General features: G+C 43.5%; 1 protein-coding gene across 2 annotated transcripts in view; it reads right to left on the bottom strand.

Annotated features, from left to right (window-relative positions):
• Nucleotides 1-11,231: 11,231 nt before the first annotated feature.
• Nucleotides 11,232-27,975, bottom strand: part of TCEANC2 (transcription elongation factor A N-terminal and central domain containing 2) — a 37,813-nt gene continuing 21,069 nt past the window's right edge. Inside the window, exons 4-6 of one of the 2 annotated variants that reach the window (XM_042951484.1) lie at nucleotides 22,573-22,766; nucleotides 16,999-17,086; nucleotides 14,272-14,354 (exon numbers count right to left, since the gene is read on the bottom strand). In XM_042951484.1, the coding sequence (XP_042807418.1) occupies nucleotides 14,335-14,354; nucleotides 16,999-17,086; nucleotides 22,573-22,766 (302 nt within the window). In that variant the 3' untranslated portion in view covers nucleotides 14,272-14,334. Of the gene's footprint in view, nucleotides 14,355-16,998; nucleotides 17,087-22,572; nucleotides 22,767-27,975 lie in introns of both variants that reach the window. The other variant, XM_042951483.1, reaches the window with a different exon arrangement.

The following is a 27,975-nucleotide window of genomic DNA, read 5'->3' as shown; positions in this document are numbered from 1 at the left end:
TCTCAGGGCTTGGGCAAAGATTAATAAGGCAACAGATGAAAAGGATTTTATAGACTGTAAAAGATTTCACAAATGCAGGCTTGGGGGTGGGATGGAAAGAAGTGAAGCGATAGTCATTGTGAATTTAGCCAGCTGTCTTTACATAGAGACTACCAGATTCACTCCAACTTTTATGGTTATTAAAAATAATGACATTTGCACGTGGCACTGTTACTCGCCCTTTGGCCTTTACCTCACTTGAGCATCTCCAAACCTTTTACGTGAGATGTAATCATTCCCACCTTATGAGTGAGGACACTGAGGCACAGAGAGGTGCTTGGCCCACCCCAGTCATGCAGGCCAGAGGGGCAGCTGAGGCACGGTCTAGGTTTATGGCTGAGCAGTTGTGTTTTTTTCTATTTGGCCTCACAAAACTTGATTCATATTGAAAGGCTTGTCTGAGCCGATGCCTCCAAAGGGTAAACCAAGGGCACAAAGGTACAGGAAGGCAAGTACAGCAAGACAGTCATCTAGGGGTATTTAGGATTGGAATGCTTGAGGTCTTGACTATTGGTCAATAACCTCAGAGGTTTGAGACAGGTCATAATCTGTCATTTTACTGAGGCCCAAACTTGAATTATTTTTTTAAATTAAAAAATATTTTATTATTTTTGAGAGAGAGACAGAGAGACAGAGAGTGAGCAGGGGAGAGGCAGAGAGAGAGGGACACACAAATCTGAAGCAGGCTCCAGGCTCCGAGCTGTCAGCACAGAGCCCGACTCAGGGCTCGAATTCACAAACCACGAGACCATGACCTGAGCCAAAGTCGGACGCTTAACTGACTGAGCTACCCAGGCCCCCCCTGCAAATTTGAATTCTCGAAGACCAGTATGTGGGGGAAAAGCCTGCCTGGCCTACACTTCTTAGCTCAACTTACTGGTTTTTTCCTCCCCAGAAGAGGTAGGGTGATCCGGGGAGAGAATGCACGTGGGGTTAGAGGCAGTCCATCCGGGGAGAAATCCCAGTTCTGCCACCCAAAGCTGTGTAACCTTGAGGAAGCAGCCTCCTGTCTCTGAACCTTGGTGTCCTGATTTGTAATACAAGTATATTCATATCTACCTCAAAGGGCTGTTGAGGACTAGTGAGATCACAGTCATTCACGGACCCTGCAGGATACCCAAGGAACAGGTCACAGTGGGCTCTGGGAGGGGAAATGGGAGACAGGAGTCTTCACATAATACTCCATAAATGTTAGCTTTTATTGTTATTATATATATTGTTATAAATCAGTTTTTAAGAATCTGTTTATTTGTGGAAAATACCCCCCCCCCCCCCGCCCAAAGCTAAATGCTCCTTCATGGAGCTAAAAAGGAAGAGGCTAAAGCAAGTGATGCTTCTGAGTCAGAATGTAGGTGTTTCATGGGGCAGACACCTGCCTTTGACTGGGCTCCTTGCTGAGTCAGGTGAGGCTGATGCCTGGGCACCTGGAAGAGCAGGGCAGCTTTGCTGAGAGAAAGGCTCGTCCGCCCACGAAGGGCCTCAAATGCCTGTCAAACAGTCAGTCCACAGCCCCGGGCCTGGCACCTGTCCTTGTTACTTGCTGGCTGAGTAACTGTGGGCAAGTCACTGAACCTCTCTGAGCCATCAGATTTTCATTCAACAAATGAGGACAGAGTTACTCTTCTGCCTTGTAAGGCTGCTGTGAGGCTCTGACAGAGTCAGGTGGCAGCTACCTTCATCACATCTTCATTATTACAAGGCCTTTGGGCTTCCTTGGGGACAACGCAGACCAGAACAAGGCTTTTCACCGCTGTGGTGAGGTTGGATTCTAGGGGTTAGAGAGGTCACTTCAGAGGCCGGTGTGGGGCAGGGACTGAGAAGGATTGTGTGTGCGACCCTCCGCACTCCCACCCCATCTGACCTCTCTGGACAACACCTTTAGCCGGGAATCGAACGACCCCAACAAAGGGCTGATTCTGGATTGCGGCAGGGAAAACAAAATCTGAATGTAACTAACAGAGCTTTACCTTATCCACTTGCCAGGGATGGTATTTATGCTAATCCTATTCCAAGCGAAAGCAACTCAGACTAATAACAGCCGCGCCTCGGTTCTGGGTTCCCCACCATCTGTCTGTCCGCCCGCTCTGGGTTAGGTTTTCCCATGGAGCGCAAACAGGGCCGCTCAGTGGTGTGGGCGCTCATGGGCCAGATTGAAGGTGTGCAGGGGGAGACACTCATTCAGGACGTATGTATGGAGCCCTGCCAGGCACTGGAGACCCAGAGGAGGGACAGACAAAGTCACCGCACCCATGAAGCATGTGCTCTGGTGGGACAGGCAAAGGAATAAATGAGTAAAGAAGTGGAGATGGGGTTAAACCCTAAGAAGAAAAAAAGCATCGATGTGTCAGAAAATGACTTGGGGGTGAGGGCCTAATTAGAGAGGTGGCCAGGGAAGTACCTGTCTGAGGAGGTGAGATCTGCACGACAAGGAGTCACCACTGGAAGGTCAGAGTGCACGAGGCAGAGGGAGCAGTGGAGCAGACACCCCAACAAAGGGCCACGGTTTATGAGTGTGAGGGACAGAAGGCCGGAGTGGCTGCAGCCGGGGGTAGGAGACAAGATGGAGACAGTGCCAGAGGTCAGGCCACCGGGGACCTTGTAGGTCACCGTAAGGGCTTTGTGTGATGGGAGCCACTGGAGGGCTTTGCACGGAGTGACCTGACCTGCAGTCTGTTTTAGATGTTCACTCTGGCTGCTGGGCGGAGAACCAATTACCGGAGGGCCAAGAGGGCCCCCAAGGAGACAAGGTCAGAGGCTCTGGCACTAGGGGTGGGGAAAAGAATAGGATTGAGGTTACGTTTTGGAGGTAACAGTGAGAAAAAGATACGGAGGGTAGAGTACCTAGCACATTCTCTAACATGCAGCGGAAGCTCACTATGTGATGGCTGGGGCTTAGATTAGTTGATACTCTGCCACACAGCCTTTCCAAAATAATACCTTTGAAAAATCCTGGTATTTGATCAGCTCAAGTACTGGCCCAGAGGCCCCCACGACAATGCTAGCCGCGTTTTCCCTTGTGGGCTGTCCTCAAATCATGTCCCCAGTGGCCACGTGGGCTGCTTACCTCTGAAATGAACCTCCCATGGGCCATGCATTTTCTGGCTCTGAAGCAATCCAACCCTTAGTGCTTCCTCAGGGAGCTCTGCTCTCTGCATCAGGCAGGAGAGGATGAGACTCTTGCATGTATAGAGAAACTGCAGAACCATGAGAGACTCATGAAAATCATGAGGGAGGGCTTGGCCCCTATCCTGCACGGTGAGAACCTAAACAGGACTCAGGCACCGGGTCTCACCCGGGCTTCTAATTCCCTCATTTCAGTGTGTGTGTGTGTTGAGTTCCTGCTCTGTATGAGACTCTGCTGGGGACACAGAAATGAATGAGACACAGTCCCTGTCCCAAAGCTCACCGTCAGGGTGGAGGAGGAAACGAACAAGTGCCTCGTGATGTGCCACAGGAGCTCAGTATTTGTTGATTAACAGTTACCTGAGTAGTAGGTCCCTGATCCAGGACTTCTGCTTTTACTTAGGTAATTTCCTCATCTCAAAATATCAAAAATTCCCCAAGTAGAAATTTCCAGCCCAGAATTCAGGCCTTCACAGACTGTCCCCCACCTCAGTCTCCACTCTCACTTCAGGCCATTCGTCCTCTGTCTGCACTTTGGCTCTAGCCATATCATGCATATCATGGTTCCCTGTTCTTTGACATTTCTCTGGCTTGCATGTACCTTTCCTTGTGCTGGAGCACCACTTCTCCCATTTCCTGCCTGGTAAACTCCTATATACCTGTCCCCGGCCGGCTCCCAAATTAGCATCTTTGCAAAGCCTTTTTCATTCTCTCCAGACCAACCCCCTCCACAGGCACACCTAGGCCCTCCCTCCATAACGCTCCCACAGTCCCCAACCCATTCCTCTAGATGACAGATTGCTATGGATTGATGACCTGGTTCCCCCATTGGAAGATGGGCTAGGACACAAAGCCCCTATCCGGCTCATCTCATCTCAGGGCCTGCCACAGAGGAGGGAGATATTCAGTAAGCGTTTTCGTTCATGGGGGTGATAAGGACATCAGTGTGGTCATAGCAGAGATAGATGAGAGGCACAAGAATGAAGCCAGAGGTCAGGAGACATCTGTAGGACAGGGCTCCCAGTGCCAGGCCTCAGGGTAGACTTCAGCCACTGGAGAAAAAGCTGAGGGAGAATAGGAAAGCCAGATCCCACTCAGAGGTGAATGAGTAGGGCAGGAGAACTATTTGGGGTTGTGATAGGGGATGTAAATATTGATTATGTTTACGTCATGTTCTCAAGGGCTATTAGCTCTGGGCTCATCTTCCAACATAAATAAGAGAAGATAACACTCGCCATTAAGGACTTAATGTCTATTAGTAGGCAACAAAATACCTGTAATACAAACATCATCCCCTTCTTCACCTCGAGACCATTTCATGACACATTCTCTTATTCAGATGGGGGTACTGAGAGCTGCAGAGTTGAAATAGCGTGTCTAAAGCTGCTAGTTGAATAGTAATGAGCCAATGATTATCCTCCTCAAAGGCAGTCTTGAAGAGCTGTGGAGGTAAAAGTCTTGCCAATCACAGAATTTGTGTCTCACACAGCATGGTTGCTTGTGTTTTCTGCATTAAAAACATCACAATACGTGAATTTATATTCATTGTGAAAAACAATCCAATTGGATTACAGCTGAAAGTATGAAACAAATATGTGAGTCCATACTGATAGCTAGCTAGCTAGCCAGACAGACAGGGGAGAATGGACAGATCTTCCTTAGGGCAGAATTCCAAATAATACAAGTAGATACTCCACCCAGGAGAAAGGAGTTTAATCACCACCGCCTTTGAGGAAGGTCTGGACTTAGTGACTTGCCTTCAAAGAACAGAGTAGGGAAAGGGAAAAATCGTAACATTTACAGTGGAGAGACAGGGCAGACACTACCTTAACCAAGCAACAAAGGTGAACATTCCCAGGGATAAGGTATATGGATGTCCTATACCCCTGGATGTGCTGTGACAAAGACAGCTCACCTCTGTGGTATTCTTCCCCAAAACCCATCACCCCAGTTCAGTCAGGAGGCCTTCTTCAGACAAACCCAAACTTAGAAACATTCTACAAAATGCCTGGCCAGCACTGCTTAAGACGGTCATAGTCATAGGAAACGAGGAAAGACTGAGAAACTGGTCAGAGAGCAGAGAAGACTGGAGAGGCATAATGACGAAATGCAGTTCAATCCCAGCATGAATCCGGAACAGAAAAAGGACACTAGTGGAAACACTGGCGAAGGCCGAATGAAGTCTGGAGTTTAGTTCGTAGTCGTGTGCCAATCGTGGATTTTTAATTTTGACAAATGCGCCACGCTGATGTACAATGTTAACGACAGGGGAAACTGGGTGAGGGGCAAATGGGAGCTCCCTGTATCATCTTTGCAACTTTTTTGTGAGTCTAAAATTATCCACAAATAAAAAGTTTATTGTAAAAAATCAGGTAAGGAGAGAGTGAGTCCCTCCATCGCTCCACCCAAAGCCTCATTCTAAATTGGGTACACATGTGTATACATCTTCTTCAATATGCTCGTGGAGTGTTTCCCCTTCACCGAAGTGGTTCATACCAAAGTGGTACCTTCCCTTTTTCACTAAACCATATATGTATCAGTGGCGTCTCCGCGGCAGTAACAGATTTTCAGTACAGATCTACGCCGTCCAATACAGTAGCACTAGCCACACATGGCTACTGAACACTTGAAAATGTGGTTGGCCCAAATTGAGATGGGCTGTTAAATGTAAAATACACATCAGACTGCAAAAACTCAGTACAAAAAAAGAACGTAAAATATCTCATAAATAATTTTTATGTTAATTACATGTTAAAGTGATAATATCTTCAGTGTAGAGAGCTCAAATATATGCCTCCTTTTTTAAAATGTTTATTTATTCTTGAGACAGAGAGAAAGAGAGAGAGACACACACAGAATGCAAGGAGGGGAGGGGCGGAGAGAGAAGGAGATACAGAATCCAAAGCAGGCTCTAGGCTCTGAGCTGTCAGCACAGAGCCCAACATGGAGCTTGAACTCAAAAAACCACGAGATCATGACCTGAGCCGAAGTGAGACATTCAACTGACTGAGCCACAAAGGTGCCCCTCAAATATATTCTTAATTTCATCTGTTTCTCTCTACAGCTTTCATTGTGGCTCCTGGAAAATTCAAAATTACGTATGTGGCTGGCTCATGTTATATTTTTATTGGACAGTGCTGCTTTATAGATCTAAACTCATTCTTTTTATATGCTGCATACTATTCCAAAATCTATAAATACCACAATTTATGTAACCTTTCTTTTTTTAGTGTAAGATTACTTCTAAAATTTTACTACAGACCATGCTGCCATTAAATTTTTGTAATGCCTACTTGGTACACTTGTAAAAATATTTCTTTAGAGTAGGGGTTGGCGAACTAAGGCCGTGGACCGAATGCCACCTACCACATGCCTTTGGAAAGTTTTTTGGAATACAGCCACACTCATTCATTTATGTATTATTTATGGCTGCTTTTGTACTATAACACCAGAGGTGAGTAGTTGTGAGAGATCATATGGCCTGCAAACCAGACTTTTTCTGTCCCTTTTTAGAAAATTCTGCCAACAGCCGATTTAAGAGTTGTTACCAGCAATTAGAAGAGCTATGTTGCAGGTCCGTTCCCTGGAAGGTAGACCGTGAGATGGAGATTAGCGTACAGGAAGTTTGTTAGGGACTGTGTGACTTTATGATTTGGTGGATTTGATAGAACCCAGCTTATGATGAACAGCTTTGGCTGCATGGTCAAATACCATGGATTCTGCTAGATCATATGGTTCACAAGTAGCATGGCTACTTGTATTTGTTTAATGCTTCTTCTGTGGTATACATTCTCTGGTGGGTGTTAACATGAAATACAATGAACTTCACACTTGATGTCCACTCTCGTAGGTCCATCCACGTGCCTCTACCCCAGACCTCTTTGTCCCTGATTTTTCAATCTTATCCTTCCAGACCTCTGACCAACCAGCCAAGCCATTCACCACTGCCCACTAGATCCATGTGTCTTCTAACGATGGGCCCTCTGTCTCTCCACAAAAGGTGGATGACTGGGTGTACTATTCAGAGCTTGTCCGCTGGAAGAATTTCCTCCTCTACTGTCTTTCAAGGACACTGCAGTGGGGCCTGCAGTATAGCAACAGTCTATTTTTGGCTTACACATACTGAGCTGACCCACCCATGAACAAAGCTTGGCTTTTTTTCTCCTCCTGCTGGATATAAGGAGCTCCTCAGGCAGCCATAGGTGACCTCAGGGAGAGGCACTGGTGCAAAGATGGTGGATGACATAAATGTCTGGGCCACCTGCTCATGCAGCTGTCTTGTGCCCTTTGGCCCTGTTGTGCCAAATCCCAGTTGTACCATGTCTATCCTGATGAATTGGGCCTTGTGTGACCCTATGATTTGGTGGATCTGACAGAATCTACCTTACGATGAACAGCTTTAGTTCCATGGTCAACTTGATGTTCTGCAGTCAGATGATCTGTTTTGTTTCCACCAGAACGCTCAGCAAATCAGAAGCTATTTGTTGAAAAGTGTGTTATTCCTGGCTACAGATGGCATGGCCCTGCTCCAGAACCCCCAGGGTCTATATTGTCTCCTACTCAGCCTTGTCACGAACTCCATACGTATCTTTTCCCACCACATATACCTCAAATACCATGGTTTCTGCCAGATCATATGGCTACTTGTATAGTCTGGTTCTGCTGCTGAGCCCTTTCCCATTCTGGGCCAGCATCAAAACTGGCAGCCTTCTGTGTCATCTGATATGGGGTGGAGCAGTATTCCCAGGTGGGAAATGCGCTGCCTCCAAAACCCAAGGGGGCCCACCTGACATTGAGCTTCCTTCTTCATGCGGGGTGGAGGTGGGAGGTGCAATCACCATTATCTTTCACTTTGGAAGATATGTCCCTGGCATATCCCAGACTACTGGTCCCTAAAAATTTCACTGAGATGTCTATCAGGCCTCTGAATCTTCATAGCGTGTTCTTCCGCTCTCTGCAATGGATGTGTCTCATCAAGGCTTCCAGTACACTTGCTCATTGCTCATCTGGTCCAAGTTGATGTTCTGCAAGGTATCTAGGCAGTATAGGTCTTCTCAGACTAGGTCGTGAGAGGGCAGGAAGCTTAACAGCCCTGGGGCAAGATGGTAATTGTGTACTTTTGTCTGTTCCAAGGGAATATGAACTCTGATCTTTGCTTCTGATGGGGAAGGAGATGAAACACACTCACTAGGTCCACAGCTTTATACCGTGGACCTGAGAACATGCGAATGTGCGCTAGGACAGACGCCACATCTGGCACAGCACCGCAAGCAGAACCAGCACTTGGTTGATTTTGCCGTAATCCACGGTCATCCTCCAGGAACCACTTGATTTGTGCAGGGGCCAGATCAGTGAATGGAATGAAGACGATGAGAATCACTGCCCCTGCATCCTTTACGTCCTCAAGGATGGCATTGATCTTTGCCATTCCCCTTTTATTAGTAAGGTTGAGCATCTTCTAATATGTTTATTGGCTTATTTCCTTTCCTTTGAATTCCCAGAATTCACAATCATTTGTCTTTTTTTAATGGTTTATCTGTTTCTTTCATTAGACTGTGGGGCCAGAGACTATGTCTCATTTATCCCTGTGCCCCCAGACCTGGCTCGTAAGAGCTCAATACATACATACTGAGTGAGTGATCTTAACAAGATGAACAAGTAGCATTTGACTGGACATCCTGGTATTCTTGGGATCTTGAGACTAAGCTCCTTTGCTTTTGGGTAAGCCTATCCCTGACAGCAATTTTATTATTTTGGTTGACTTAAAAGAAAATACAATGTTATCCAATCAAACCATCTCTCTTTTGAAACGAAGGCAGTGTCACTGACCTAATCAAAGCTCCCAAAGCCTTGTTTTCTGGATGGACTCCCTTTGATAGCAGTAATGGGCAGTAACAAGCCGAGCCCCCGCCCCATTTGCCTGTGATAAATGCATCCAAAACACATTACAAATCTCAGAGTGAGGCTCTGAGGCCTGAGGCTGCAGCAAAAGAAAACCAAGGTTGACATGCACAAGTTTAAGAACCTGATATTCTATAAATGAAAAAAGGCCAGCTGCCTGTTCCTTCACCACTGAACAAAGTAAATGCATTATCTCAGCCTCCTGCCATTTTTCAAACCTGGGACTCTCTAATGATATCTGTTTGGTCAACTCTAAACTTCATTTGTCAAAAAAAAAAAAAAATCTCTCATTTACTGAATCTCAAGCATGTCTTTCCTTTGTCTTAAGCTTTTGGGTTAACAATTTTTTTTTTTCTTAAATACGTTTTTACGTAGGAACATTTTGATCTTTGTAGAACACACACCTTACTAGGTCCCTCACTTCCTCAAACACATCTCATGGCCTCCCATTATTTGAAGGTCAAAGTCCAACTCCTGCATAATGTCTCCACGGCCCTGGCCACTTTTTTTTTTTTTGGCCCCATTTCTGCCCACCATTCCAAGAGCCTTATGCTTCCAACACACATTTGCCTCTAGTGAAACAAGCCTTTACACCTGTGCCTCTGAGCACACGCTGCTCCCTCTGCTAAGAACTCCTACCTCTACTTCAAGATTTGGTTCAAACATCAATGCTCTGTGAAGACTTTCTTTCCTTAGAATGGTGTGAATCATTCCTTTTCTCACCTTCTCAACATTTTAACTAAATATCTACAGTAAATACCTATTATCTTATACTATAATTATTTACCTATGTAAATATATGTATAATTATTGTGTGTGTATATATATATACATGTATAGATATATGTATAATTATTTACCTATGTGTCTGTGTTGCCATCAGACTAAGAGCTCCCCAAAGGTAGAAATTATATCTCATTTATTGCGGTTTCCCCAGTGCCAGTCCAGTCATGGGCACACAGTAGATGGGCAACATCTGTTCATTGAGCAAATGAATGAAGAGACCCAGTCCCTACCCAAGGGCCCAGGACCTCCGATTCAACCACCAAAAAAGGACCAATAAACTAGTGGAGCAGACTCTAATGGTACTTAATTTCCTAATTTCCTACAGCAAGTAAATACAGAAGACATATTCATGCGTAGACTTACAGGTAACTCAGAGTCCTAGGGACCTCTCTCACCCCTTTTCAGGAGCTGTCCCTTTCACTTGTAACAGGCTGGAGCTCAGAGGTGCTTCTCTGTGGGTGGACAAGCGTACGTGGGTGTCTGTGAGCCTCCTTCCCTTTGGCAAGCACTCAGAATAGCTCCATTACCATGCATGGAAATTCTGCACATGCATCAAGGAGAAAACAGCCACAAATAACACAGCCTGCCTTCCAAATCTCCAAAGCACATCTCTGCAATCATTTCACTTTCTAACTATCACCACTGAAGCCTTTCAGCTAGACAGCAATTTGTTTTCAACTTACTCTGGGTTCCTAAGTTAGCGGAACTCGTTAGACGTTTATAAATGAAGCTTCCTCCTCCTGCCCAGCTCTCCCTGCTCTAGCTTCTCTTCCACACAGCCCGGTAATAAGAAACTAACTAGTTCCTGCTTGCAATCAGTCCAAACCTCTTCATTTTGTGCTCAAGACCCTTCAGATTTGTCCTGGTCCTTGCCCTCCCATCCGGCCTCATCCCCAGGTACTCTCCTGCATGTGTTCTCTACTCCAGCTATCCCAATCACCCCCTAGGGATCACAGTTCCAGGGCTTTCCATACTCTGCTTTCTCTGCCAGGCATACACCTCAACCACCCAATTACCTACTTCTGCCCTTTCAGACCGCACACAGGTTGTCACCTCCCCCAGGAAGCATTCCCTGATTGGATTAGATGACTTTCCTGTATGCCTACAACTGGCCATTCAATTATTCAATAAACAATTATGGAGACGAAGTTTGTGCCAGCCTCTGTTCTAGGTGCTGGAGGTATAGTAGGAACAAAAACAAAGACTCTTGCTATCAAGAAGCTTAAATTCTTGGGGCGTCTGGGTGGCTCAGTCAGTTGAGCACCTGACTTTGGCTCAGGTCATCTCACGGTTTGTGGGTTCAAGTCCCACATCGGGCTGTGTCGGCACAGAGCCCGCTTAAGATCCTCTGACTCCCCCTCTCTCTTCCCCTCCCCTGCTCATGCTGTCTCAAATATAAATAAACATTAAAAAAATTAAAAAAAAAAAAAGCTTAAATTCTTATAGGAGGTGGGGTGATAGGCAATAAAGAAATAATAAACTGTATCAAGGAAGGGGATGAATACTCTGAACAAAAATAAAGCAAGGTAGAGTATTAAAAAATGATTGGGAGAGAGTGCTGTTTTGTTTAGGGGAGTCAGTGAAGGCCTTTCTGATAAGGCAAACAGAGATCCAAATCAAGTGAAAATAGGAACATGTAAGTATCTATAAAAAGAGCATTGTAATCAGCATAAGAGTTTAAGTGCAAAGGCCCTGAGGTAGGAACATGTCTGGTGTGTGTGTTCAGAACAGCAAGGGAGCCAGTAGGACCACACAGGTGTAAGAAAGGGAGAGAATGTTACGAAGTGAGGTCAAAGAGGCGGCCAGGATCCACATCACGTTGGGCCTGGGAGGACATTAGAAGGGCTTGGAATTTTGCTCTGAGAGGGAAGCCACTAGGTTTTGAGCAGAGTAAATACATGATTTGTTTTACATTTTTAAAGGTTCACTCTACCTACCCTAGCGGATAATAGATTCTAAGGGGAACAAAGGTGGAGGTAGACAGGGCATAGGCACCTGGATATCCATTAATTCCACAAGTACGTATTGGGTATTTCTATGGGACAAGCACTGTTCTAAGGATTGAAGATACCCAGAGGAGTAAGACAGGACTTCTGACTTTTGGCAGGACTTCTGAAGGAGGTTCCAATCGAGTGGGGATACAATCAGAAGCATAACCAGAGAACATGTGAGTATGTATATAGAACAGGGTATTACAGAAGGGGCAGGGGAGGGAATTAGATAGAGAGTAGCATTCCAGAGAGAGAAAACGCTCACGTGTGAAAATGCTCCAAGGGGGAGTGACACAGTGGGATTTTCAGTTTTGATATGTCACTTTGTTTCTAGCACAGAGAGGCCAATTTGAAGAGGTTAAGACTGGAGGCTGAGGGATCAGTTAGCGGGGCATGTGATCACCTGGGAAAGAGAGGATAAAGTCCTGAAGTTGTGCTAAATATGGAGGAGAGACAAGAGACTGTAAACCTAGGTGAGAAGTAAAACCATCAGGATTTGGTTGGGTGGGTGGGGGGTGGAGGGGGTGAGGGGATGCAGAGCTTAGGCTGACCCCCAGGCTCCTGGCTAACGTGCCAGTATTGCCAAGTACAAGAAGACATGTTACCTCTGAGATGCGCATCTAGGAGATTCTGTCTGAAGCTCAGGGGTCTGAAGACACAAACTGGAGAGTCATCGGCATATACGAAATGCCTAAGGGCATGCGTGGACGAAATCAACCAGGAAGACCATCTATATCAAGTAGACTTCAGTTTTGGATCTTGAACCTGCCATTCACCATCTGTGTGCAACCCCGAGTAAGTTACCAGCCCTTCTGAGCCTCACTTTCCTCATCTTTAATCAGGTATTAGTTTATTAGTTTTACTTTTTTATTTGGTTTGTTAGGAGTTTTTTAAATGTCTACCACAGTGCCGAGCCCGTGGTTAAGTGCTCGATTATTATTCTAGCTCCAACAGTTATTAGCAGTGGGGAACTGAGCAAGACACTTCTGCCTGGTGAGCCTCAGGGTCTCATCTGCTGCTACTGCTCGGTCGGTCCCACAGTGCCCCGAGGAGTGGTGCTCAGTAAATAAGTGCTAAATAAATGAAGAAATCTAAAAAACTGAAACAGTATTTACTAACGCAACAATGAGAAGGTTAAACAGGATTTTTAAGACACTACATAAACATCAATGTAAATGCTAACAAATTAGCTTAGGAATGGTCTCTAGCACTTAGAAGGTAGACATTAGGCCCCTCTCTTTTCTCCTTGCTTTTGAACTTAGCCCCTCTTTTTAAACGGTTTAATCTCTTCCTTTCTATTGGCTCCTTCTCTTCAGATTATAAACATGCTCTCATCTGCCCTAACCTAAAAAGCTTTCCTTGGGTATTGCTATCTCCCTCAAATTCTCATCCAGTCATTCTTTATTTTCACCAACTGTCCCCTTTCTCAACCCCAAATACTTTTCAATGAACGGGCCATACCTTTTGTTTTACGCAAAAAAAAAAAAAAAAAAAAAAAAAAAGTCCCAGTTTATTATGACTTTAAAAGAGCAAATCTCATTTATGTAATTGTTCAAGCAGGCCTGTACAGAGGCATTTCATTTCAGAATATAGATGTGTTTTCTTCTACTGTGGTAATTCATTTCAAGAGAAATTTCATTATGTATCTTCTACGGAGCCCTAAACCAAGAGCCAGCGTATTCAAATAAACCCCAAGGTAGGGGGACGCTTCAGGCCAGTTCCTCATTAGAAGCCTCAGCATGGGGGCTCTGGAGACCAATGCAGAAGGTCTTCCAGGGAGAGCTGAAATGTTCAGATAAGTGAGTTCTGGAAAGAAGGGGTAGTTGGCTGGCTCCAGCAGGCTCACCCCCGGGGTAGAGCAAAGAGAACAGACAGGGGAGTTCTGAGAGGCACCAGAGCTATCTAAACTCAGGGGGATGGAACTGAGTGTGCAGCCACAGTAATTGAGTTTCAGTTACCTGCAGGGTGGCGAAATAAAGTAGTAACTTCATCTGCCTGACATGGGGGAAGTTTAGAGGTGTCCTTGGCGCACTCACAGTGAAATCTGTCACCCTTTCACTGGGTTGGGTGATGGCAACCATACCGCGCTTCCTAGTGACAGCCAGCGCACGTCCCGTGAGGCAGCACAAGTGCATACAGCTAATGAAGCATCTCCCGCAGGCCTGGCTCCCGGGGCTCTCCGCATCCTCTGTCTGAAGGAATGGCACCATGGGAAAATTTAGCACCACCAGCAGCAGCCATCACCCAAACTCAAAAGAGTCTTTGAATGGCAGAGAGAGGCCCATTTTGCTTTCTGCCCAGCCCAGCTTTGGAACCATCCTCGGGTCATTTTTTGTGGTTCTGTACAAACGTGCCGACTGGCAGCGAGCCGTTCTTCACCTGAGCCCGGATTTCAGCTCGGTGCTTTAATGTGAAGACCAGGGCTCTCACCGTCCGCCGGTATGGCCCATTAATGAGGCGGGAGCAGAGATGAAACGTTTCCCGCTCAATATTTTCAACCAGTAGGTGATCCATCTAAAAAACAGCAAAATTATCAAATTAGGGCCTTGCATTGCATAAGGATTAAAAGCAAGAGAGGCTGGAGCACTCTGCTCAGAGGCCTCCATTAATCAACTGAAATTCAAGGACATCTACTTCCTGTCACAAGAGAAACAGGAAGAGCAAATTAATTCCACCCTAGCAATTAAGGAACAAGGCCATGTGCTTTGTGACAGGGACCTCATTCACAACCCCTGCCGGGTGGTAATATTTGCCATTATAACAGGAAACTGGCCTGAACTAAGCAACGGGTACTGGGCCCTGTACTTTACCAACCAGGAAACGAAGACCAAGGATAATAAATCAGTATAACAGTTTATACTTTTTTTGGTTTGTTTTTTAAAGTGCCTTTTAACCCCTTACAACATTTTAGAAACACCGGGTCTGGGTCCTGATATGTGTGTAGAACAGTTTATAAATCACTTTTCACATTTAATGCTCACAACTCCTGTTACCTCACTTTACAGATGAGGAAATAGGTTCAAGGGTAAAGAAAGGTTCAAGGTCTCACAACTAAGAGGCAGAGCCGGCACTCTGACCTGGCACCCCTGACCCCAAAGTTCATGATCCTCTCCTTTCACCATACTAACTGCCCCCTTACTTTTGGAGAGACCAGTTGAGTTTGAAGGGACCTCCACGGGGCCAGCTAAGCAGAGTGGCCCTAGCGGATGGGACCTGCGGCAATTCTGGGGTGGTCCAGCTCAGGCCCAAGCCCTCCTGAAGTCACAGACCTAATCAAAGTAGGACAGGTCTGGGTCTTTGTCCACAGTCTGGATCCAGGCCAGACTGGGCTGCTGCTCAGAGACTCCCTCATTATCCTCCTTTCCAGGCCCACCTCCCACTACTCGCCTCGCCAGCCCTGACCGTGGCCCAGCCTGAGCAAGCCAAGGTGCTTTCACATCCCGCTGTGCCGCTGCCCAGGTACATGTTCCCTCAGCAAGGTCCACTTTTCCCAAGAAACATATTCCTATTTGCATGTGAAAACTCAGCTCAAAACCAAAAAGCAAAAAAGCAAATCCTAGCTCAAAGGACTGAAAGTTCTTCCTTGGGTGGCCACAATGTCCCAAGCTTCCTGTAGACACTTTCATAAGATGAATGACCTATTTTCTGAGTTTGTCTTCCCTGAAAACAGGAAACAATTTTCTTTTTCTCACTTCCTTTTTTCCCTTCTCTCCCCACCCTGCCACTCATTCAAATACTTATTCAGCACTTACTATGTGCTAGGCTCTGTGCGTGGGCTGAGGAAAAAGCAGTGAACAAGGCTGACAGTCCTTGACTCCACGGAGAACACAGCCCAGTTGGAGACAAGTAGAGAACAGGATCGTAAGTATACGGAGTATCAGGAAAGAGAACAGGAATGGGTGCTGGGGCGCAGAGCTACAGCAAAGGGTCCCAAGCCAGGAGGGCAGCGCCTGGCTTTGGGAGAGAGTGATGTTTGACCGGATACTTATCTGGTGAGGTAAAGTGGGCATTTGTTTTGTGAGAAATTCACAGAGCTACATACACATCTATCTTCTGTGCACTTTCCTATATATGTACTACAGTTCTATTTAAAAGAAAAGTTTAAGAAAAAATGTACTAAAAGTAAAAAAGGAACACCTGATATTCGATAAAACATCCTCACATAACAGAGAGACCGACAGAACAAAACGAATAGAGAAAGGAAGCTTGGGAGAAATAAGGACCAGGCAGAGAGCAAAACAGGACTGAGAGAAACAAAGAGAGAGACAAGGAGAATGACTGTCTAGGCCCAGACGTCTGCCTATGTGTAGCAGACAAAAGATGCTCAGGGAAGTTCGGGATCCTGATGACTATCTCCAAGGCCTGCATTGGAGTGAGTGGTATGGCAACATGGTTCTCCAGAATCCAGACTCCTTGAGCTTCTCGTAGCCTCCTGGGAGGGCACTGAACTAGCCCCCGGCCTGAGGCAGCCCTGGTACCAGACTACTTTAGGAGATGGCAAGGGTAGCTGCTGTTGGCCCACTGTTTGTCCAGCAACATTTGCCAGAGAGGCTGCTCACCTCAGTGTGAGGATGGTCAGTCACTGTTCAGAGATTCTCTTAACATAACAGACAAGAGGAAGTCTTCATTTTCCTTTTTTTTTGAGGAAAGTGGTTGTTGGGGGAGAAGGGTATATGTGCATTTGCAAAAAGAGGTCATGGCCATTCCATCAAACTGTAATATACATATAAAAAGAACTTTAAGAGTACCTTGAAATTCACATAACTGGATACAACCCATACTTCATTCAGCAAATAATTCCTGAGTCACTACTCTGAGTCCGGCCTGATTTGGGTATTAGAGACACAGAGCAGAAAAGACCTGACCCTGCCCTCCAGGAACTCCCAGTGGAAAAAGGAGATGGCATGTATACAGATAACCGTGGGGCAGTGGACTGTGTGCCATACCAGTGATGTGACAGGGACAGGAAGCAAACACCTAACGATTCTCATGCATGCTTCTTGTTAAATGGAGGCCAATCACAAGGAGGAAAAATAGCAGTGATATTAAACTGTAAATCATAAGGGAAAAGAATTCATCACACACCCATGTGTACAAGTTCATTGCCCCAAGTGAAGAGTGTCTATCTTCTAACTGCCTTTGGATATTTCAAACCTACCCAAGTTGTTGAGTCCTCTCCAATGGGTCCTAACTTGGTGATTCAGGTTAAGTCCTTTGGGGTGAAAGGACCGGAGTCTCACTGAGACCTTGAGAAAAAGAGGTTTTGCCATGAGAAACATCCATGTGAATGGAAACGGGAACCAGAATGGGATATATCTGTATGAATGGGAACGGGAACAAGAAACCTAGGGATTTATTTAGAGACCATACCCTTTCTCTTGTGTGTCTCAAGATCTGTCTGGTCTCTTTCTTACATGTTTTTGCTCCTCTCTATTTGCCTTACTACCAATTCTAACCGCTTTATTCTCTCCCCTGTTCTACACATCTCTGCCCACAGCTTCTGCTCCCTCGTAACTCTTCCAACACCCCTTCTGCTTCAACACTCCTACTGCTGCTTTCTTGCCATTTCCTAGTTCACACTTCTCAGAGACAGAGAATCTGATTTGCCTTCCTTATCTATTTGTACCTGTAAGTTAACTGTGTGTCCAATCCTGGACATACTGGCTGTATCTAGGGAAGATATAAAATGTGACCATCTAGAGCTGTCTTTCATCAAGGAGTCTGGACCCAGTGGGAAATGGTGCCATAATCAATTAGTGATGTTTGCCACATCCTTAAGCTCTTTAAAAGCAAGCTAAAGGAGGTCTTCTTCAGGTGTCTACCTCAAGTGTAGAACTTCCCACATTGGATTGTGACTATTTATTATCTATCTCCCTCAGAAGATGGTGAGCCCCTCTAGGGTTGTTACCATGTTGGAATTATTCCCGAATTCCTGATGCCCAGCATAGGTGCAGGCACAAAGCAAGTGCTCAGTAAGCATTTGTTAAATGAATATCCTTTTTCCCTGTGTATACTTCCATCCTTTCCTGCTCTTTCAATAATATCCTATGCATAAAAGATGAGATCTGAAATATAATGTTTCTATTTTAATATGTATTTTCTAGTTAGGAAAATGCTATCCCCTTCGACTGTCATCTCTTCCATAAAACCTTCCCAGATTCCCCCATCAGACTTCACTGTTCTGTCCTTTGTGTGTCTACACCACTTGCCAAACCGCTATTCCAGACATATTTTCATCCTGCCTTATATTTAGTCATTTGCAGGCTCTCAGCCAAGAAAGGATAAGCTTTCTTAGCCCAGGAAATGCGACTCATTTATGTTTATATTCTGTCCAGCACCAGCACCAATACTAAACATTTGTTGACTTGAATATCCACTGGGAGCAAACTTTGTATGAGTCTTCCAATAGCTTGACTGGATTTGTACACATCTTCCCACACTCCTTTTTGACCACTCGAATACATTTATGAGAGAGCTGGTCAAAGCCAGAGGTGCAGTCTGAGGCCATTAAACAAAGGAAAAACTAACAGTCCCATATGGGGACGTACCCCTGACCTGGATCTCATTAGCACCATCCGACAACCAACTGGGCCAACCGGCCAGTGTTTCATAACTCTTAATGATACGGGCTCACTTTGAGAATCAGGTTCATTTTTTTTTAATGACATAATAGGAAAATGATCACAGGCCATGAGGTAGGAAGGAGAGTGGATAATGAGGAAGGGGAAGTAAGAGAATGACACCACAGGGGACGTTCATATGAGGAAAGATCTAAAAGACAGGGAAGAACAAAGAAGATCCGGAAGGGAGAAGTAAAGGGGAATGGAGCATGGGTCTCAAAAGTGGAGTTTTTATTCATCTATCCCATTATTCCAAGAACAAGGAAACAATCCATAAATCTGGAAAGCGAGACCTGTGTAGAGTAATAAAGAGATGCGCCTTTTGGCTGTGTGTGTATATTCTTCATCTGTGGCTTTCACTACTAAAGGACATGACCCAAACAAATAACACGAGACCCTTTTTCTACAAAAATGTAATGAGTGAATTTGCAAGAACACATACTAGGATCAAATTGTAAAGGCTTTTTAGTCATTGGGCCAGTAACTTACCCAATGGTTTACTACTGGCTGATAGAGTACATTTATGGAGATCTGATGTCTGATTTGAATGCACTCAACATTGGTTACTGTCAAAGACCAGATACTGGATTAGATGGTTCATTGATTCACCCTAATATGGAAATATTTCAGATGATGATAGGTGCTAGAAGTTAACCTTATATAAAAGTGCTTATATTTATATCTTCTGACATACCAAACTGATAAAAATACTATCAAATGCTGTTTATTATGCAAGGAAAACAGATTGATTTTTTTTGCCGAAGGAAGATGGTAAGATGCACATTTTTAATTTTAAAAATTTATTCTTTGGGAGCAAAACCATTTAGCTATGCTTAATCTGATATTTTTTCCAATTACATTGGGAAGCACTAACGAATGTATCACTTTTTTAACTTTGCTTTGTAACACTTGAGTGCTTACCACTTGATGTGCCATTTAAAGGATAATTAATGGATAAACTAAAAGGATAATTATTATGGAGTTTAATATAGCAGGCAAACTGCTCATTAATCCTTACAAGCATAGCTTCGTTATTATCATTTACTTAAAAAGATACCACAGGGAACTGGTATTTACCACCACATTAACTACATATTATATACCCACACTCTATGTTCCTGCAATAATTTTGGCTTATTTAAAAAATAAACTTTATGTAAAATATTAAATAGCAAACCTTGTTGGCTAATCGATACTCTGGAAAATTAGACTTACAGTCTTCGTATTTTTTTCTTCTTTCAAGGGTTTAATAGTCATATTAAAACTTCGTTTAGAAGAACTTAAGCAAACTTACAGCATATTAATTTACTAAACTATCAAATAGACATTAAAAATTATAAACATGAAAAAATAAAGATATATAGAAAAGGATATATAAAATGACACTGATAATGATCAAGGTTAAAAGTAAAATGCAAATGTAAATAATCGTCAGTTTTCGGCGGTTATTTAAATAATCAATAAAAGCATCATATGGAACATTTAGCATATGATTGGCTCTTAATAAATATCGTATAATCATTAACTTGCCCAATATTCATTTAAAGAGCTATAATAATTTACCAAACAGGAAATGCACCAAAATGTCAATAAGATTATGTCTGATGGTAGTTCAATGGTGATTTTATTTTTCCTTTCTGCATTTTCTCATTTTCTATCATAAGTTTGTATTAAAAAGCCCAAAACTCTATTTTTAAAAAGTAACATACCACAAGTCCATTTACCTTTCTTTTGTAGATGTATAATTGAGATAGAAAGGTTAAAATATTTTCTCAGAGAATGCAGACCTAGCGTTTAAATCAGACTTTTGAAATTGTTTCTTTTGTTAATAATATTAAATTATTCTTATTTATTTTTGAGAGAGTGTGAGTGCGCACACATGCCAGCAGGAGAAGGGCAGAAAGGGGGAGAGGGAGAGGGAGAAGGGGAGGGGGAGAGGGAGGGAGAGGGAGGGAGGGAGGGAGGGAGAGAGAGAGAGAGAGAGAGAGAGAGAGAGAGAGAGAGTCGCAAGCAGGCAGAGCCCAATGCAGGGCTCAATGCTGTGACCGTGAGATCATGACCCAAGCCTAAATCCAGAGCTGGATGCTCAATGGACTGAGCCACCCAGGTGCCTCTCAAATTATTCTTTAAGTATATTTTAATAGGGATATCTTAAGAATAGGAAAAAATATGGATGTTACATCTGATTTTTCGAAAATATTAATTGATCTATAAGATTTGTTTTTGATGATTATGAGCAAAACTACCAGGTGTACCTCAAACTACTAACATTTGAACTCTCAGCTATGGAAACAATAGAGATTATGTCTTGCCAATTGATTATATGCCTTGGAACTAAAGGTATGAGTGCTGACATTTTAAAAAAGGGGGAGCAGTGTCTTTTCAATAGACTGATAGTCCATAGCAGAGTCCATACCAGAATTTTTGCTTCAGTGGGAAGGGGAAGAATTTTAAGTAGGAAGGAACCAATACTCGTTAAGTGACTTCTAATCATCACATACTATATATACTATTCTTTGTGTGTTTCATTTCATCTTTCCAATAATTATAGGTGATAGGAATTATAATACTCATTTTACAGATAAAAAAGTCAAGTCTCAGAAGCATTAAGGGATTTGCCTACAGTGACACAACCAGTTCCTAATAGAGCCAGGGTTTTAATCCAGGTCTTGCTAGTCTTTCTGCAATACTATCTCCCAGAATGTTTACAAATTCAGAATCCTTAAAGAAAGCCCAGGTAGAGTTGGGGGGTGGGGATGAGGGGAAAGTGGGTGATGGGCACTGAGGAGGGCATCTGTTGGGATGAGCACCAGGTGGTTTGTTTGTTTTTTTTTTAATATGAAATTTATTGTCAAATTGGTTTCCATACAATACCCAGTGCTCATCCCAAAAGGTGCCCTCCTCAATGCCCATCACCCACCCTCCCCACCCTCCCACTCCCCATCAACCCTCAGTTTATTCTCAGTTTTTAAGAGTCTCTTATAGTTTGGCTCCCTCCCTAACTTTTTTTTTTTCCTTCCCCTCTCCCACGGTCTTCTGTTAAGTTTCTCAGGATCCACGTAAGAGTGAAAACGTAAGGTATCTGTCTTTCTCTGTATGACATATTTCACTTAGCATAACACTCTCCTGTTCCATCCACGTTGCTACAAAAGGCCATATTTCACTCTTGGTCATTGCCAAGTAGTATTCCATTGTATATATAAACCACAACTTCTTTATCCATTCATCAGTTGATGGACATTTAGGCTCTTTCCATAATTTGGCTATTGTTGAAAGTGCTGCTATAAACATTGGGGTACAAGTGCCCCTATGCATCAGCATTCCTGTATCCCTTGGATAAATTCCTAGAAGTGCTATTGCTGGGTCATAGGGTAGATTTTTAATTTTTGAGGAACCTCCACACTGTTTTCCAGAGTGGCTGCACCAGTTTGCATTCCCACCAACAGTGCAAGAGGGTTCCCGTTTCTCCACATCCTCACCAGCATCTATAGTCTCCTGATTTGTTCATTTTAGCCACTCTGACTGGAGTGAGGTGATATCTCAGTGTGGTTTTGATTTGTATTTCCCTGATGAGGAGTGACGTTGAGCATCTTTTCATGTGCCTGTTGGCCATCTGGATGTCTTCTTTAGAGAAGTGTCTATTCATGTTTTCTGCCCATTTCTTCACTGGATTATTTGTTTTTCGGGTGTGGAGTTTGGGGAGTTCTTTATAGATTTTGGATACTAGCCCTTTGTCTGACATGTCATTTGCAAATATCTTTTCCCATTCCGTCGGTTGCCTTTTAGTTTTGTTCAATGTTTCCTTTGCAGTGCAGAAGCTTTTTATCTTCATGAGGTCCCACTAGTTCATTTTTGCTTTTAATTCCCTTGCCTTTGGAAATGTGTCAAGTAAGAAATTGCTGCGGCTGAGGTCAGAGAGGTTTTTGAGCACTGGGTGTTGTATGGAAACCAATCAGACAATAAATTATATTTAATAAAAAAAAAAGAAAGAAAGAAAGAAAGAAAGCAAGCCTAGGTAGAATAAAGCCAAAGCACTAAGACTATGAAAGATCATTACGAAAATGTGAGGCTCGTTTACCTAAGAGAATCACATTCCAACCAGGAGACATTACCTCTAATTCCAAGGCTTCTGAGAGTAATTTCTGGGCATTTTTCCTGAATGTCTCAGTTTTGGGGTCACTTCGCACTTCAATAGAAGGTCTATCTAAGTGTTTTTCAATGAAAGTTCTCCACTCAGTGTAAACTTCTCCAGCAAGACAAGCCACTTCTGAATCTGAGTGCTGACGCATCTTATTCACAGTGTGACCTGAAACAAGAGAGGAGAAACCAAAGGAAAGGTTGTTCTGTTTTCTACTGAAAACTACAGGACTAGAGGGACTGATGTGTGACATGCAGAAAGTCATTTACATACCTAAGGATGTAAAGCCTCTTGTGCAAAGGAAGACCCATTTCTCAAAGGCTGAGATAACCAGATAATCATGGCAGGAGAATCACTAGACTTGCCAATGCAATAAGTCATAAAATAGAAGCATGATCAATAGACACTTAAAATGGAACAATTAAAGTACCAACTCCTCAATTCAAAAATTGCAATAAAAGAAAATGAATTAAGCATTTGTCTTGTCTTTTTGGTACATATTATATTTCAGAACAACCAAATAGCCCTAGTTATTGAGGGAATGTTCTTTATTCAACTAAGAAGTGTGAAAAGATTGACAGAATTTTAAAAATTTCATAGCCCATGATGAAATAATTCATTCAGGTGACAAGCATCAGTGGATGAACTCATTCGATGAAAGGCTGATGGGGAAATTTATAATGGAGGGAGGAGCTGTCAATGCCTGAACCACTAATCAATCTTAGTGCCCCGAAGAGTGCGGCTATCGGACAGAGGTAGCACTTCACAGCCCTACCTATGAGTAGTCCTGCACCCTCCTCCCAAAGAAAAGAGGAACCAGAATCCAACTAGTTATTCAAAGCTATCTGGCTAATAGAAAATATGAGAGGCAGCAGAATAAGTTAAATTATAGTAGGAGGAAAAAGACACATCCTGAATGTGGGACATTCTACAGGACCACAGACCTGATTTCCTCAATAGTCAATGGCATTTTTATTTTGTGTTATAATTAAGTTTTTATTTGAGTGTAGTTGACACACAATGTTACATTAGTTTCAGGTGTACAACATAGAGATTCCACAAGTTTATACCTTATGCTATGCTCACCATACAATGCTATGACAGTCCCATTGACTATATTCCTTCTGCTATGTTTTTCATTCCTGTAACATAGTCATTCCATAACAGGAAGCCTGTATCTCCCACTTCCCTTCACCCATTTTGCCCATCCTCTACTCCCCCCCTCCCCTGGTAGCCATCGGTTTATACTCTGTGTTTACAGGTCTGATTCTGGTTTTTGTTTGTTTTTTATTAAATATTTTATTTGTTAAGTAATCTCCACACCCAATGTGGGGCTCGAACTCATGATCCTGCAATCAAGAGTCACATGCCCCGAAGACTGAGCCAGCCAGGTGCTCCTGCTTATTCATTTGTTGATTTTTTTTTTTTTTTTAAAGGGAGTAACGTTATGGACTGCTATAGATTAAGAGTCTTTTGAGCTCAAACTACCACATGCAATGTGTGATTCCAATCCTGACTGCAACAAATCAACCAACTATTAAAAGAGATTTTGAGATACACAAGGAATATGAATATACACTAGATATTAAATTATACCAAGAAATTACTATTTGTTAGGAATGATAATGGCACTGTGGTTATGTAAGAAAATATCTGTATCTGGGATGCTTGGGTGGCTCAGTCAGTTAAGCTTTCGACTCTTGATTTTGGCTCAGGTCATGATCTCATGGTTTGTGAGTTCAAGTCCCACACTGGGCTCTGTGCTAACGGCGCAGAGCCTACTAGGGATTCTCTCTTCCCCTCTCTTTCTCTGCCCCTCTCCCCTGCTTGCTCTTTCTCTCTCTCAAAATAAATTTTAAAAAAATTAAAAAAAGAAAATTTGTATCCGAAAAATATAGGAAATTTTCAGAGATGCGTACTGAAGTCTGTAGAGCTGAAATAATAAGAAGTCTGGGATTCTGCTTTAAAATACTTCAGCAACAGGGGCGCCTGGGTGGCGCAGTCGGTTAAGCGTCCGACTTCAGCCAGGTCACGATCTCGCGGTCCGTGAGTTCGAGCCCCGCGTCAGGCTCTGGGCTGATGGCTCGGAGCCTGGAGCCTGTTTCCGATTCTGTGTCTCCCTCTCTCTCTGCCCCTCCCCCATTCATGCTCTGTCTCTCTCTGTCCCAAAAATAAATAAAAAACGTTGAAAAAAAAAATTAAAAAAAAAAAAATAAATAAAATAAAATACTTCAGCAACAGCACAAAAACACGAAAAAAGGAAAGATGAAGTAAGTGGGACCATATCTTTAAAAAAAATTTTTTTTTAATTTGTTTATTTTGAGAGAGACAGAGACAGTGCAAGTGGGGGAGGGGCAGAGAGAGAGAGGGAGAGGGAGAATCCCAAGCAGGCTCCACGCTGCCAGCAGAACTGCCCAAGGCGGGGCTCAAACTCACAAAACCATGAGCTCATGACCTGAGCCAAAACCAAGAGCTGGACACTTAACTGACTGAGCCACCCAGGTGCCCCAGGACCAAATCCTAACAGTTACTGAATCTGGGCGAAGGGCATATGGGGGTGTGTTCTATGATTTTCTTTATTTTTATGTATGTTTGAGATGTGCATAATAAAAATGGAAAAAGAGGGAAAGGATCAAAAATATATCAATATGCAAAAGTACTCAAAAATAATTACACAGAAAAGCAAAGAAATCAACTAAACACTTAGATTTAAAAACTTAAAAAGTAGGGGCACCTGGGTGGCTCAGTTGGTTGGGCGACTGACTTCGGCTCAGGTCATGATCTCACAGATTGTGAGTTCAAGCACCACGTCGGGCTCTGTGCTGACAGCTCAGAGCCTGGAGCCTACTTCAGATTCTGTGTCTCCCCCTCTCTCTACCCCTCCCCTGCTCACACTCTGTGTCTCTCTGTCTCTCAATAATAAATAAACATTAAAAAAAATTGTTTTTAATAAAAAATAAAAACAAAAAGTAGAGGGGCACCTGAGTGGCTTGGTTGATTGAGCACCCAACTTCAACTCAGGTCACGATCTCATGGTTTCATGGGTTCAAGCTCTGTGTCAGGCTCTGTGTGCTGCTTGGGATTCTCTCTCTCTCTCTCTCTCTCTCTCTGCCCCTCCCCCATTCACACTCACTCTCGAAATAAATGATAAAAAAAAATTTTAAACACTTAAAAAGTAGACAAATATTAGCTATATTTAAAAAAATCAATTGCTTTCTTACATCTGCAATAGCTAGTCTGAATACATTAGGGAGAGATTCTGCTTAAATAAGTAAAACCATAAACCACTTAGCAAAAGATTAACAAGAGTGGGGTACCCTGTCTTCGGGCATGTCATCTCTGATTCCAACAGCCCCAACTGGCTTCTCTGCCTAAGTTTCAAACCCCTTAATGGCATCTCCCACACTGCAGCCAGAGTGGCCTTTTTAAAACCTAACTATTCTTTCTTTCTTTTATGTGTATTTATTTAATTTTGAGAGAGAGAGGGAGAGAGAGAGTGAGCGAGCAGGCAAGGGGCACAGAGAATCCCAGGCAGGTTCAGCAGAGCCCGATGTGGGGCTCGAACTCATGAACTCATGATCATGATCTGAGCTGAAATCAAGAGTTGGACGTTTAGCCAACTAAGCCACCCAGGCACCCCAAAACTTAACTGTTTTCTGTTTTCAGGATATTTTTTCTAAAACATAAATCTGACCATTTCACTCCTCCACTTACAGCTTTCAATCCTGTATCCAAACTCATATCTTGTCACACAAGTCCTTTCACAATCTGTCTCCTCCCACCTACTTTCCAATGAACATTCAGTCTGCCTGGAATACTCTTGCTTCCCTCTATCTGGTTAACTTCCCTTCTGCCTTTAAGACTCAGTTTAGGAGTCCCCTACTCCAGGAAGTCTTCCTAACACCCCCCAGTCTTGGTTGGTGCCTCTCCTCCCCTGTGCTTCCTTAGCACCTTGTGCTTCTGTTCACAATAATTGTCACAGTAAGTTGTAATCATCTGATCAGCTATCTCTCTTGCCCACCAAAGACAGCTTCAGGGCAAGAGCTGTGACATGTCCATCTTTGTCTCTCCAGCAGAGAACACAGTGGCAGAAGGTAGGGGTTGGCAGAGTGGGTGTCCAGTAAATGTTGGTGGAATGAAACACCCATATAAAGAATGTATTTTTACTAAAATACATGAGAAAATGTGAACGAAAGGGGAAAATGTACAACGTTGTAAAATAGAAAGATTAGCACAAAGAGAAACAAGTAAGACACAGTCCTTGGAATTTAACCTACACTCACTCTGCCAAAGTGTACAAAGATGAAACGTGTGCAAAAATACCCTTATAGGTACTGTGATAGTGAAAAGCTAGAAACAATGAGAAGTTCATCATTCAGGGTCCAATTTGTTAAATAAATTATAGTCCACTTGAACAACGAATACTTTGCAGCCATTAAAGACTGGAATAGCTCTACATGTAGTAACATGGAAAGATGATTACTTTACTCAGGTTCTCAGAAGAGCACGCACAGCATGAGCCAATATTTACTTTCACAATTATATTTGTGTATACATATAAGCACACATATTTGTTTATATGCAGGGACAAAGTCTAAAGAATTTATAATGAAATTATTAACTGGGGTCTCCTCTGAGTCGTACGACTGAATGCATCTGTGCAGTTCAGCTCAGTCTCATGGGTTGGCTCAGCCTGTAAGCAATCCTAACGGCATGGTTGTGTTGTACTAGAGGTGCATTCCGGTTTCTTCGGAACACAGATCCTTCTCTTCATGTGTCCCCCTTCTTATCCCTTTCTCTCTCCAAGAAAGACACTGTTGATCAGGCTTTACATGTGAGCAATGAAGATGCCGAAGTCCCTCAAACAGCGTCCCTCTGCTTGTCAAATCCAATGGACCTTCTCCATCCTGATGTAACTTGATGCCTCTGTGGCCTCTGATATTGTTTTCTGTCTTCTGAAATATTCTCTTCCACCACCTTTTGAGACACCACCTGTTACTGTTCTTTCTCTCTCTTCTGCTGGCTGCATATGCCTTACCCAAACTTTAATTATCAGTGAACCCAAGCTGGGGCGTTGTCCTTGGTCGCTTCTCTTCTTTCTCCACCTGCTCTCCCTGAGGAATCTTACCCACTCCTGTGGTCCAACTACCATCTGCAAGCAGATGACTCCCAAGTATTAGCCCAAAGGCTCCCACTGACACCAGTCTCCTACTGGACACCTCCACTTGTTTATTTTGCAAGTACCTCTAACTCAACATTTCTAAATGGAGAATGGAACTCACTATTATCCCCCCTCAGTGTCCTGTACTTGTCCCTCCTGTACTTGTCATACAAGAGCACCATCACTCACCCATCATTTCGGGCTCCTTAACATTTT

This window comes from Panthera leo, chromosome C1, assembly GCF_018350215.1.
Source record: "Panthera leo isolate Ple1 chromosome C1, P.leo_Ple1_pat1.1, whole genome shotgun sequence".
In the NCBI taxonomy this organism is placed as follows: domain Eukaryota; kingdom Metazoa; phylum Chordata; class Mammalia; order Carnivora; family Felidae; genus Panthera; species Panthera leo.
Note: the sequence above shows the minus strand (reverse complement) of the source record. Positions and strands in the feature narration are given on the sequence as shown.